Source organism: Alosa sapidissima, chromosome 3 (genome assembly GCF_018492685.1).
Source record: "Alosa sapidissima isolate fAloSap1 chromosome 3, fAloSap1.pri, whole genome shotgun sequence".
In the NCBI taxonomy this organism is placed as follows: Eukaryota; Metazoa; Chordata; class Actinopteri; order Clupeiformes; family Clupeidae; genus Alosa; species Alosa sapidissima.
In genome coordinates, this window is record NC_055959.1 from 18,315,134 (window position 1) to 18,327,782 (window position 12,649).

Consider the following 12,649-nt stretch of genomic DNA (forward strand, 5'->3'; position numbering starts at 1 on the left):
GTCACAATTAATTTCAAATCAGTAGGAGAAGTAGAGCAACAATGCCAGCATCAGCCTACACTGCCAGTGTGCAGGAATGCGCTCTTTCTCCCTGTCTCCCTCCCTCTCTCTCTCTCTCTCTCTATATATATATATCTCTGCTCTGCATGTCTAACGCAGGGCTCTCTGTGTGCTGGTGGGCACGGGAGCCACAGCTGAGTTCATTTGTAAGTCTCCAGGGCCTGGGCCACAGCCATCAGAGAGAGCAGAGAGTAAACCATCACACCAGGAAGCATGTCCCCAAGAGCTAATCTCCCATTCCTTCATTCCTCTCTCTCTCTCTCTCTCTCTCTCTCTCTTGCTCTCTCATTCCTTCTTTCTTTCCCCCTCTCTCTATCTACTTTTCTCTCAGTGGACTACATCCATCAGGGAAACCAGAGAGAAAATCATAACACCAGGAAGCATGCCCCCAAGAGCTTATCTCTCATCCCCCCCCCCCGACCCTCCCTCTCTCTCTCTCTCTCTCTCTCTCTCTCTCTCTCTCTCTCTCTCTCTCTCTCTCCATCTTCCTCTCTCTCTCTCTCTCTTGCACTCTCTCTCTGTCTTTCTCTCTCTTCTCTCTCTCTCTTGCACTCTCTCTCCCCTCCCCTCCATCTTCCTCTCTCTCTGCTCCTTCACTTTGCATCATCTTCACTGCACCATTTCGTCTTGTTTTTAGTTGATGTTGTTGTTGTTGCTCCATTCCAGTATCTAGTTGTACAGTCAGATCATGCAAAGTAAATCACACAACTGTCTCTCCAAAAGCTGTCCAGATAACTTCTCAAGGGGTTCAGGCGTTGAGATTCTCTGTGTAAACTTAAACATTCAGATTTATGATGCAAATAATCTTCTCATGACATTCTTTGGCCTTTTCTTTTGTCATCTCTGATGTTCTTTGATGTCAGTTCTGTTCATTAGGCAATAGACATATGTTGGTCAGATGAAGTGTCTTTGATTGACATGGCGGAAAAAACTTGCTCGGGACCTTGAAGGTGTGTGATATTGTGCGGGAGATTGCTGCCCGCAGCCATGCGCAAATGACTATGACGAAACCCATGTGCAAAAAGACTATTCTGCTGACACAAGCTGAATCACAAAACTCTCCCCCAGCAACACACACATGCATACACACACACACACACACACACACATATGAATTTTGCTCACACACAACTCATTGCCCTTTTCTCCACAAGGCATTCAATTCACTCAAACGTGTAACAACGTGATCGCTGAGAGTAATGAATACTGATGATGATGATGCTGAGTATGACTATGAGGATGATGCTGATGATGATGATGGTAATGATTGTTTTCAGTTTTTAACAGCACTAATCACAATTTTTAAGGACGAAGAGTCAAGGTCAAACTTAATGTACGGCTTTTTAAGCATCTCTTTATAAAAGAAACTTAACTAAGTGTTCTTTGTATAAACTTGATAAAAAATTAAAATGGTAATAGCAACATGGGTTCTTTGTATGTTTATGTTTTAATGTTTATTACAGTGCTTTGCATGAAGACCAACGTATCAAGGTGGAATGAGTTCTTCAATATGACTTTAGTCTGTTCTGTGTGTTTTTGTAATCACACTAATGCCAGTCTAGTGAGGAGGCAAGTATTATCACTTAAGCTAAAGTGGAACCAGTCTCACATCAATATGATTCCATATCACATAGTCATAATACTTTCCTACCAAGTGAGGCGATCACGATCTATTAGAGAGAAAGCTGAAAGTCTGCAGTTTCTGAATGATATCACTCTACCTGAAGCGATATGAGAACTGAGTGTGCAGATTCACAGACATTTTTAACTACTGCTTCTGAGTGGAGTCACAGGGGCAAAACATAAACGTTCAGGAATTCACTCACACAAACTAGAACACACACATATGCCTGTACCCCCCCCCAACACACACAAAATCCCTCTCTCTGCCTGTCTCTCTCTCTCTCCCTCTTTCTGCCCGTCTCTCTCTCTCTCCCCCTCTCTCTCTCTCTCACACACACACACACCCCTGCATACCATATATCCCAGCCCGAGCGCCCCAGATGTGTCTGAATGGCACCTGACGTGGGTAGATAAGGAGCGAGCGGCCAGACAAAGGCTCATGCGCTCAATAGACACACAAGGACAAAGACACAGCCCAAAGTGCCCGAACAAAGACGGCAAACAAAAGGCCGACCGAGAGAAGGCAAGCGAGGGCCAAAGAGTGGACACACAGGTGGAAAGAGAAAGAATAGAAAAAGGAAGTGCTCAGGATGGACACACAGAGAAACAGAGGGAGGGAGAGTACAATATGTGAACAAGACCAGACCAGACCAGAGCCATAGACGTGTAAAGATGACGAACCAAGGCTAAGAGAAAGAAATGAGAGGTGTAGAAAGCAAGAAACAAAGAAAGGGGGAAAAAAAAGAAAGAGCCAGAGTGAAATGGTGAGATGGTGTGAGGCGAGCGAGCGAGTGACGGAGATAAGGCCAACACCTACAGCAGCCCTGGCAGCGGGATGCTAATACAGCTAATGTTGTGATTGATTGTGAACGGTGCAGCAGAACGTGAGAGCGGAGGTAGAGGGGAAAAAAGCGAGGGAGGGAGGGATGGAGGTGAAGGACGTAAGGCTGGCTGGCTGGGCGTAGAGAAGGGAGGGAGGGAGGGGGTAAGAGGGGCAGTTAGCCGCCCCACACTGCTAAAGGCAGGAGAGGAGGAGCATGTGGACAGAAGGGAGGAGGATTTAGCCTGGAGCAGCTCGGATGAGATCAATCAACTACAAAGCTCTCTATACCACGACAGACACATACCAAGACATATACAAACACACATACACACACACACATACACAAGGACACATACATACACATTTAAATGTTATCCCTTAACTCCGCCATATAAACAATTACAATCACATACACACACATAGATACAATCAGCGCTTTTTCACACACATATGTATTATAGTCATGTACACAGTGATACTATCGAGCACACATAGAAGACACACACACACACACACGGGCTGCAGAGGCCAACTCCATCTCCATCAATCATGCTGGCATTCTCCTTGCACATGGAGGCGGTCAGGTCAGGCACTGCCCCCTCAGGTTTAGCTCCCAGACTGGGGAGAAGGACAAGCACAAGGCATGACAGACAGGGAGAAAAACAAGAGAAGGAAGGAATGACATATGGACATGTGTGTTGTGCGGTGTGTGTGTGTGTGTGTGTGTGTGTGTGTGTGTGTGTGTGTGTGTGTGTGTGTGTGTGTGTGTGTGTGTGTGTATATGTCTGGGTCAGACAAGAAAAGTTACTTGTGGTGGCTGAAACATGCCTGGCCATGTCACGTATGGCCTCCGCCTGTCACGGTCTGGTCAGGCAGATGGCCCTGTCTGAGGCCCGGTTCTTGTCGGAATGGGCCTGTCGGCTCGCGAACCCAGAGCTGCCAGTCATCTCTTGCGGAGCGTCTGTTGTGAGTCGACGGGGCTTGCATTACAGCAACGGGGTCCCATCGATCTTCCCCCTCACAGCCTAATGGACTCGATTAAACTAAAGGACCCGCCAAGGAAGCGACATATAGATCTGGAGGAACAAAGGCTCTCTCTCTCACGCACACACATTTACTCACACAGTCCATCACTGACAGGCTGAATGCACACAAATGCACAAAAGGAAAGCACCGCACCCTGGTGGATGGAGGTGGTACTGCAGTTTCTAAAGAATCAAGTCAGACATTCCTAACTAGCCAAGATTACGTAAATTCTCTCTGGTTGCTGAGTGATTCATTTGTGCAACGTGTCAATTATTTATTGGCATCCAACCCTGTTAACTGGTTGAATTGCTTAAGTCAAGTTAACAAAGGTTCTGTTCCAACAATGATGGTGTGGCACTAGTGGTGTCTGTCATTCTCCTGGCAAAGTTTATCAAACCAGAAGATTTATCGCTTCTGCCAGCACCATTACTGATCAATGTGATCACAGTGAGAGAAATATAAACTATGCAAGCCCCCCCTGCCAGCACCACCTCAAATGAACACCACAGCTCCCATGAAATCACTTAGCAGCACACTCAGGTTACCCATACATACCCATGTTTCACTATTTGACTCCATTCTGAAGACTTGAGGCTCAGCATAGTCATGGTGACGCAGCAAACTCATTGGCATGCATTAGATGGAGGGGTGTGAGGTACGCCCCCTCCCAACCCTCCACCTCAAAGCAAGCCCAAGGGGACAACCAATCAAGCGCGGAAACATTTGCCATAATGACATTGATCAAAACACCGTAAGTGTTCCATATTTAATTAGGATACGGTGGCCAGCGCACGGGCCAGGGAACGAGAGCGAGGCTGCCCCTGGCACCTTTCCGGAGACCCACTCGGTGTGGTGCATTCATCACGTGACATGAAGATCAAGGCCACGGTGAATTCTTCACGGCAAGTACTACCTTTAATCATGCACAGACACGAGAGGAACGAATGAAGTGGAAAATGAATGTGTGGCACAGCCTGAAGACACGAGCTAGTGTATATGTATGTGCATGTGTGTGTGTGTGTGTGTGTGTGTGTGTGTGTGTGTGTGTGTGTGTGTGTGTGTGTGTGTGTGTGTGTGAGAGAGAGAGTACCTCGAGCTGGAAGAAGCCCAATGCATTACAGATCTAATAAAGGAATCATTTCTGAAAGAGGAATGATTCTGTGTCCTCTCCTGCCTGCTTGCAGCATGTCATCTACAGACACTATACGTCTATGCGAACGCTTGACCGGACTCTTGACATTTTCCTTTTTTTGCTGACTTCTCATTTCAAGCAGGACAAGCAAACATGATCTGCAACAAAGCAGATGTCGGCACACATGGCAGGATGTCAACCAGTCCAAACAAACAAGCGCAAAAAAGCAAAAAAAAAAAAAACAACAGCTAACAGAAAGGCAAGCAGAGAAGTGGAAGTGGGAATTGCAGGAGGGCACGGAGAGGGCAGGAAAACAGATGCTGGAGTAAAGCCTGTGTAGACAACGCAGAGGCTTATGCATCACAAGGGGTAGAGAGGCAGAGCACAGAAGTCATTTCAGCATCCCTCTCAGAGCAGAGATTAGGGCACTGTAGCTTATATCTCTGAGCTGAGACAAAAGGGACAAAGTGTGTGTGTGTGTGTGTGTGTTAGAGTCAGAGGCGTAAAACCCTGACTGCTCAAGATTACACTTCCTTCTGCTGCTTCTGCTGTTATTGAGTTTTAAATGCAAGAAAGGTTACACTAAGCGCCTTTATTACAATGTAATAGTAATGTAACCTAACTAGTATAGTAAAACCTAATCCCTTTCCTAACCCAAAGTATAACTTGGTAGCCTTGGTAGTTCTTGTGTAGAATTTTCTGCCATCCAAAAGGCTATTTCATTGTCAGGTAGTAAAACTATAACAAAATCAAAATACTTTTGATTATAGTGACATTCTGGTTTTGGCCCAGTTGCCACAAGACAGCATTGTAGTCTTTTCTATTAACTAAAACCTGACTAGTAACTGTAGTAACCCTCAGTGTAGGAACTGAAAAATTGTGCAAAGGGTAAAGGTGACAGTTGATCTGTTAACTGTCATGGACTGCACTTCCTGCTAGAAGCATTCTATGATGACATTATAATCACTAAGCAACCAAGATGTTTGCATTAGAATGTTCAGATTTAGAATGTTAGAATGTTGGGCAAAGTAGAATGTTGGCAAAACTTACCACTTCTTACATGAACAAGCTGAAGGCAAGTCACTTGTGATAAACCTCTGCGATTTCAAAGCAATTTTCAACTTCAATGGCTCTCTACCCAAGAACATTCAACCCAACAGGATCCTGGATCAGGACTGAACATCAGCCTCGGTTTCAGAGAAACCTGTCCTGTGTCAACACTGTTGAGGAAAACAGAAACACAGCGCCACTTTGGATACCTCCATCAAAGCAGCAATACCAATATATGCGGTCTACACGGTTTTCTGCAAGTAAGAATATAATCCTTCACTTGAACTGCTCTTATAGTAGTTAGGCCCAATAGTTTGATTATGATTGATATATTTATATTTGTAGGTAAGTATTGGAGGGAGTCTGGAGACAGGTGTGCTGTGGTCCAGGAGGAGCACCATGGTATGGTCAAGCTGCCCATCTCAACACCTCAACACCTCACTTTCGTGGCCAATGTTAACCATCCACAGCCCATCAGTGTCAAGAGCAACCAGGTGGCTCCTCCCAGACCTGTGGCAGTGGCTCCAGTGAGGAAGGAGGAGAACCTGACATTTGTTGGGAACTTCACTCATGCTCCAAACATAACCCAGGACCAGCTATTTGCCCTGCTGAATTCACAAAAGGCCCCTGTCTCTGGGAGTGCAGGCATCCGAGGTGTTGCATCCACCCAGAAGACACCAGTCAATCTCACTTGGCCTTGTAATCGTGGCAGTGAGATCATGAAACATGCCTACCCATCTACAGGTAAGAGAGTCTATGTCCTTTAAATGTGGCTGATATGAATAACTGACAACTAGAGTAGCTAACATGAATGTCTCTCTTCAGTTGTTGATCAGTTGACAGCGCAAGAGCAGGAGCTGCTGTCCGTCACTGCTGTTCATCAGCCAGACACTGGTGGATTGACCCATGTGGGTACAATCAACCCATCCAGTATGTCATCTTCTGAGTGTGTGATGTCTCTCAAAAATGTGATCAACGTCAACAAGCCTGATGCTGAGACTGCTTTGCTGCAGGAGGCTGGACGCCTTACATTTGTGGGGAACTTCACTGCCTCTGCCGCAGTACTTCATGGTCAGCAACGCATGAAGCCGAAGGAAGCCCAGGTGCCAGGCAGAGTCGCCCAGGAAGGATTCATTTCTCTGGGGGTTGGGCCCACTTGGTCCACCCCTGTAGCTCCTGCAGGTCTCCCCACTGGGGCCGGTGGTGAAATCCCAACTTACTGTAAGAGTAGAGTCCAGTACAACCAAGTGGACTATGTGAAAACAATGGAGTACCACCGTGACATGGCCTCCTACTACAGAGAGCTCAAGCGTATGGCTGAGCACGTCCCAGTGATGGAGGGGTCAGTGTGCCCTCACAAGCTCCAGACAGGAAGTGTCCGTCACAGGAGCTTGGATGAGCCTCTGCAGAAGACGTGGTGGGAAGACGCCTCAGAGGGCATCGTTCTTCCTGATGACGCTGTTGAGAAACTTGATGCCATTCCTGGCATCTGGGATTTGGCCATACAGATGGGCTTTCTGACTGTCTGCTAGGCAGAGGATTGAATACATTTTTTAGTCCAATAAAAATATACATAGTTTTGAATAGCTATTTTTATATTATTATATTTCAAAAATAAAATACCATTACAGTATAAAAACAGCGACTTACTCTTCTTTCAGTAGCTCAGAGAATAAGATTGAATTACTAATTAATAGCCTACATATTTTCTTTTCACCCACTATATGAATTTTCTGCCCTTCCATAATGTTAACACAGGTCAAATTTAAATTACAATAGCTAAAACTTTTGACCCTGTTATTTCGAGTGCATTGCCTGATAATATAATTGATTGATTGTAATCATTTGAAAAAAGATTTTGTTGCTCTAATATAATACAACAAACAATTAATTAAACTTTCTGCATTGGATCAGATTAGATACAATATTTTGCAACAAGATTAATTCACTTGGCTGACTACACGCTGTCTTTTTGAAAGAGCATGTACATATGTCTCAATTAGTCATTCTTCACACGTCAGTTTAAATTTGGAGCTTCTGTTTCCACAGAGAAATTAAAGATCAAATATGCTTTTGTGTCAAGTGCCGAGGTGAACAAGATACACAAATTGAAATGGGCAAGCACATCATTTTATGGAAAGTAGCTGCTGGTTTTGCAAGGGGGGGTGGGGGGGATACCCAAAGCGGGTAGTGTGTGTGAGTGTGAGAGAGAGTCACTGTGAGAGAATAAGCTGCCACATCTACTTCCAAGACCCTGGTGTCTGCAATGATCACTGCTCAAACAGACTCAAGTCCCTGTTTTCATCTACAACGCCTTTGTACATCCCATGCCAGCCCAAACACAAACGAGTGTAACATCACAGCTTGTATCAACATTTTATTTTCAAGTGTCTTTTTTTGTCTTTTCTAAAAAATAAAAGAAAGCAGACGACAGAGAAAACAATTCAACTAATGTCTCAGTGCATGTGAAGCCCCCAGACAGCAGTCCCACCCTCAGCCATAAGCCCCACCCACAAATGTCCTGTACAGCCAATGAGAAGGAAGCATATCGTGTCATGGTGACCCTTCCAAACTAATAGTCCAATAGAAGGGTGGGGTGGGGGCTTGAAAAGGCACCTGCGCCACCAATTTTAAGTGCAAAGTCAAAGAAAAAATTATACCATGATCCTGTCCCCTTCAAAGACACAAACACACACACATACACTCTCTTGCTCACACACACACACACATTCAAAAATAATACAACTCACTCAAATTTCCCCTTCAAAAACATTTTGAAATACATGCAAGTGGTGCTGTTCAGTCTGTGTATGTGGGTGTGAGTGCATGTGTGTGAGTGTGAGTCTGTGTGTGTGTGTGTGATAATGAACAAAGGAAGCTGTGCATGCTGGAAGTGCGCTAGGAGATGCTCGGGAGTCCGACTGAGTTGGACAGCTGTTAGAACACTCATCCGCAGATCCTTCCAGAACCCTGGCGAGAACAGCAGTTACCTTGACCTCTGTTTGCAGAGCTGCCATAATCAGCTGCCTCGATCAGTCTCTCCCTAGCAAGAACTTACTGTGTGGCACCGTGCAACGACAAACACTGCTAAAAAACGCTTTGAAGTGTCCCTATCAAAGACATTACATTGTCTATAGCTGTCGGATACATACAGTACATACAGAATTATTTTTTTTTACAAATCTTAAGACAAGTATGTCTCTTGATGCTTCTTGATACCTAAGATTAAAAGTGAAGAGTGTGGCGAAGTCATTGACTGCTAAGGTGTCAAACAGACACGTTCTGTGATGTTTCACACCTGCTGAGTCGACAGAAGCTGCAGGTGCTGTCAAGTTTCGACACAGAGTTGACATTGGCAAGCTCACAGGGAATCTCACTTCGTTGGACACGCCATATTGTCATAGGATCTTAAGGCATAAAAAAGTATGATGATAAGTATTATGCGAGAATGGATGACAACTATTGTCTTAGTAAGGAGACATGGAGTCCTGTGTTGACAGTGCTTATTAGAGTAAAATGAGGCTGAGCAAAGAGAAGGTTCCAGAATCACACCATTCAGCAGGTTTCACCAAAGTGATGCACAGCACTGTTGGCTAACAAAGACTCAAGAGAACCTCTGTTTCTATGGTTAATTCTCTATGAGTCAAGGTGAAGTGCTTCTCACTGTAAGTGTAACTACATATTAAAAATTAAAAAACAAAATCAATGAAACAATACAAAGCCAATACAAACTCAATTAAAACGTAATCGCTTACCCATATATACATGATATAGCAAGAAACACATTTTCCATAAATCCTAAAAATAAAAAGATTGTGGGGACCACCCCCTTCAGTTACCTGACCTCATTCAGCAGTCCTCCTGCACAGGCTGTGGTGTGATCATGGGACTGTTACACCTGAGTCTCTGCCTTTTACACATTCACTACAGGTAATGCTAACAAAGATGCTAATGCTAGCTATAAAACCCATTTTAAAATGGATGTTGTTTTTTTTTGTCTTACAGCATATGGCACTTATCAAGATGAGCACTTCATTTATACACGATGCAGGTTAGGAGAACTCAGGATGTTCTTGAAGCTGAACGTTTCACATTCAAATTGATATAGCAAAAATAAAAACACTTTTATTCCGTAGAAAGAAATTTAGTGCTCGAGTTTTGGCATTTGCGAGGTATCAATACAGACAGTGATCCCTCAGCTTACTGTGAACTGTGATACCACGAACACTAGTTTGAGAAGCCATTTTGTAACACAACAGCAAGTGTCTGACATTCAAAGTTGGAGATGCCTCTAAAACTACACTGACATCTGAAGCTGATTGAAGGTTGAGGGAGGAGGGAGACAAGTGCGTCTGTACAAGCGTGTGCGTGGGCGGGGTGTGTGAGTTTGCATAAGAGCGAGTGCTGTGCATGTGAAAGCGCGTAGTGTCCGTCTGTGTCCGTCCATCTCGAGGGACACAGTCTACTATAAGCAGGAGTCCCAGTGCAGCTGCAGGTCCGAAGTGTCCAGGAAGTCCGCCGAGAAGATGCTGGTGGGCACGGGCGGTCCGGGTGGCGCCACGGGCAGACTCGTGACGTGAGCCGGGCTAGTGTCCCCTCCTCCACTCCCGCTGTTGCCACCACTACTGCCCATGGTGATGTCCAGCCAGTCCATGGTGTCCAGAGCGGCGTCGGCGAAGTCCAGGCCAGTGGCGGGCGCACTGTAGCCCAGCTCGAAGGTGTCCATGGGCGAGGGCTGGTGGTCCAGAATGCTGGACGTGCTGAGCATCTGGCTGTGCAGCTCGTCGATGAGCGTCAGTGGACCGCCGGGCTCGGCGCCCAGCAGCGGCGTGCCTGTGCTGGACTCTAGGAAGTCCTCCAGGCGTCCATCCGCCGCCGACGACTCGCTGCGGCCACCACCACCCCCGTGCTCCGGGCTGCCTACGGGGACGTCCGAGCTGAGGGCGTCGTGGATGGGAGGGGGCGTGTCGGGCGTCTGAGGGGTGGCAGGAGACAGCTGGATGTGGGTGTGGTCTGGGGAGGAAGGAGAGGGGCTGTCGACCTTTAGTCTGGCCAGGGCGGGGTCTGGGTCTGGCTTAAAGTTGGCAGAGATTTCTGGAAGAAAAAAAAAAGAATGTTTTTTTTTTGTTGATAAATTCAGTAAACTGCTATACTAAAATAAAATACTACAGCACCAAGAAGTTGTCGTAGGTCAGGTATGAAATGCTACTACCATATCCTAAGATTTTTCTAACTGAAATGATTCTCTGGAAACCTCACCTCCACTCTGAATTAGGATGTCAAACAGGTCATCCATCTGCTGAGTGGAGCCGTTCTCCTGTAAAGGGCAACAACAATGATGGCAACCAAGAGGTTAATGCAGTACACAGGAAGTTGTGGTCTGGTAAAGACACCAGCACTGAAACAGCCTCAATAACAGGCAAACCCTCACCCAGAGACAAAAAAAGTGCCAGACAGGAAGAGACAGAAGAAAAAGAGAGAGAAAATAAGAAAGAGAGAAAGTGACTTTAAATCACAGAGAGGGCAGGGGTGCCAACTGAGAAAGAAAGCAGGAAGGAAGTATAGTAGAGAAGAGAGTGCAGAACAGAACGAGGGGGGTGGGAGGGAGAAACGAAGGAAAGGCTGAACTAAGAACATGAGACACCAGACTCTCAGAGAAACAGAGGCGGACGCCAGAAAGAGAAGCCATGATAATCACAGACAATAGGAATGTGAAGAGAAATGCGAATGGATCGGGCTGCAGGTGACAGTAGGGTGAAGACGCTCATGTTTGCTTTGGTGAAATGACACTGACGGCCCAAATGATTTAGTAGACTCATTTGGGTTTTCGACTGTCCATATCGCGAGGCTAATGAGAGCGAACACTGAAACATTTCCCAGATCATTTGCTCAGGTTATCACACACCGACGCACGCCAAAAAGAATTACCATGTGGACGGGAGGTGAGGGGGTGGGGTTTGGAGACGGGGTGGAGTCAGTGCTGGGGAAGAACGGCTGCAGATTGGGTGGAGCAGACATGGGTGTTGTGGCCCCTGGCGCCTGATTGGTTGACACCTGTATTCCTGTCTTGAGTCCCTATGAAAAAAAAAAAAAATCATTATAATTAAGGGTCGATCTTAATTAGCCTGAATGCTAATCAGCTAAAAGCTTCAGTCGGTTCTTCACATGACATCGATCAACGTAATGAGGGATATTATCATTTTAATTACGTGAATCATAACCTCTATCGCAACTCTCAATGACTTATCAAGGATGTTGAATGGAGCTCAGCATACTCCATTAATTAAGGCAGGGAGGCGAGATCGGGTGTTTATTGAGCCAATTCTGGACATGTTTTCTCCCTCATTAGAAACTACCAACACACACACACACACGCACACGCACACGCACACACACACACACACACACACACACACACACACACACACACGCACACGCACACGCACACGCACACACACACACACACACACACACAGAAGATCCACCAGACCCGAGCATGGGATCATAAAGTTGTCAAATGAAAGCTACAGGAGACCTACAGTACAGATGGAGCACTGCAGCACATGGAGCCCTACACATGTCCCCTTCTTCCTCTCACCTTTCTGGTTGGCTGGTTCTGAGCGCCTGTTCGACTAGACTTCTTTGATTGGGAGGTACTGTGGGATGTTTCCTGTGATGACTGGCTGGGAAGCTTGGCAGGCATAGATTGTAACCTCTGTAATACCATATTACAAACAGAGACATTTACTCGGATTATCTATGTTTCATATGCGTCGATTCATTTTGAAGACTTGAGTCTGCAAGTACCTGCAACGTGATCTCATTGGCTATTTTGCCTTGAGTGGAATCGTTCCCTTGGCTCTCTATGTTGTGATTGGTCAACGATATCAGGAAGTGGTTGCCGTTGCTGTCTTTCACCAGGGTCGGGGCGGGAT

General features: G+C 45.9%; 2 protein-coding genes across 6 annotated transcripts in view; one reads left to right on the forward strand and one right to left on the reverse strand.

The window, feature by feature from the left end:
* Positions 1-5,723: 5,723 nt before the first annotated feature.
* LOC121706315 lies at positions 5,724-7,296 on the forward strand. Of its 2 annotated transcripts, XM_042087960.1 has the most exons (4): positions 5,724-5,974; positions 6,060-6,458; positions 6,540-6,622; positions 6,728-7,296. In XM_042087960.1, exons 1-4 carry the CDS (start codon positions 5,791-5,793, stop codon positions 7,244-7,246), a joined length of 1,185 nt encoding a protein of 394 aa, XP_041943894.1. In that variant the 5' UTR covers positions 5,724-5,790; the 3' UTR covers positions 7,247-7,296. The 2 variants fall into 2 exon arrangements, with proteins under 2 accessions (XP_041943894.1, XP_041943893.1); XM_042087959.1 differs by having other exon boundaries at positions 6,540-7,296.
* A 782-nt stretch (positions 7,297-8,078) lies between these two features.
* Positions 8,079-12,649, reverse strand: part of mrtfaa (myocardin related transcription factor Aa) — a 47,358-nt gene continuing 42,787 nt past the window's right edge. For all 4 annotated transcript variants that reach the window (XM_042087925.1, XM_042087926.1, XM_042087927.1 and 1 more), the window contains 5 exons: positions 12,522-12,649; positions 12,313-12,429; positions 11,643-11,789; positions 10,974-11,031; positions 8,079-10,808 (listed from right to left, as the gene is read on the reverse strand). The exon at positions 12,522-12,649 is cut by the window's right edge and continues 70 nt beyond it. In XM_042087925.1, the coding sequence (XP_041943859.1) occupies positions 10,180-10,808; positions 10,974-11,031; positions 11,643-11,789; positions 12,313-12,429; positions 12,522-12,649 (1,079 nt within the window). In that variant the 3' untranslated portion in view covers positions 8,079-10,179. The remainder of the gene's footprint in view (positions 10,809-10,973; positions 11,032-11,642; positions 11,790-12,312; positions 12,430-12,521) is intronic.

What these genes read in the sequence shown, in the direction of transcription:
- LOC121706315 (XM_042087959.1), top strand. Translation starts at nt 5,791, where the DNA reads ATGGCTCTCTACCCAAGAACATTCAACCCAACAGGATCCTGGATCAGG. An exon ending in GTCTACACGGTTTTCTGCAA is followed by an intron (nt 5,975 to 6,059) that starts GTAAGAATATAA and finishes TTATATTTGTAG; the next exon opens with GTAAGTATTGGAGGGAGTCT. An exon ending in ACATGCCTACCCATCTACAG is followed by an intron (nt 6,459 to 6,539) that starts GTAAGAGAGTCT and finishes GTCTCTCTTCAG; the next exon opens with TTGTTGATCAGTTGACAGCG.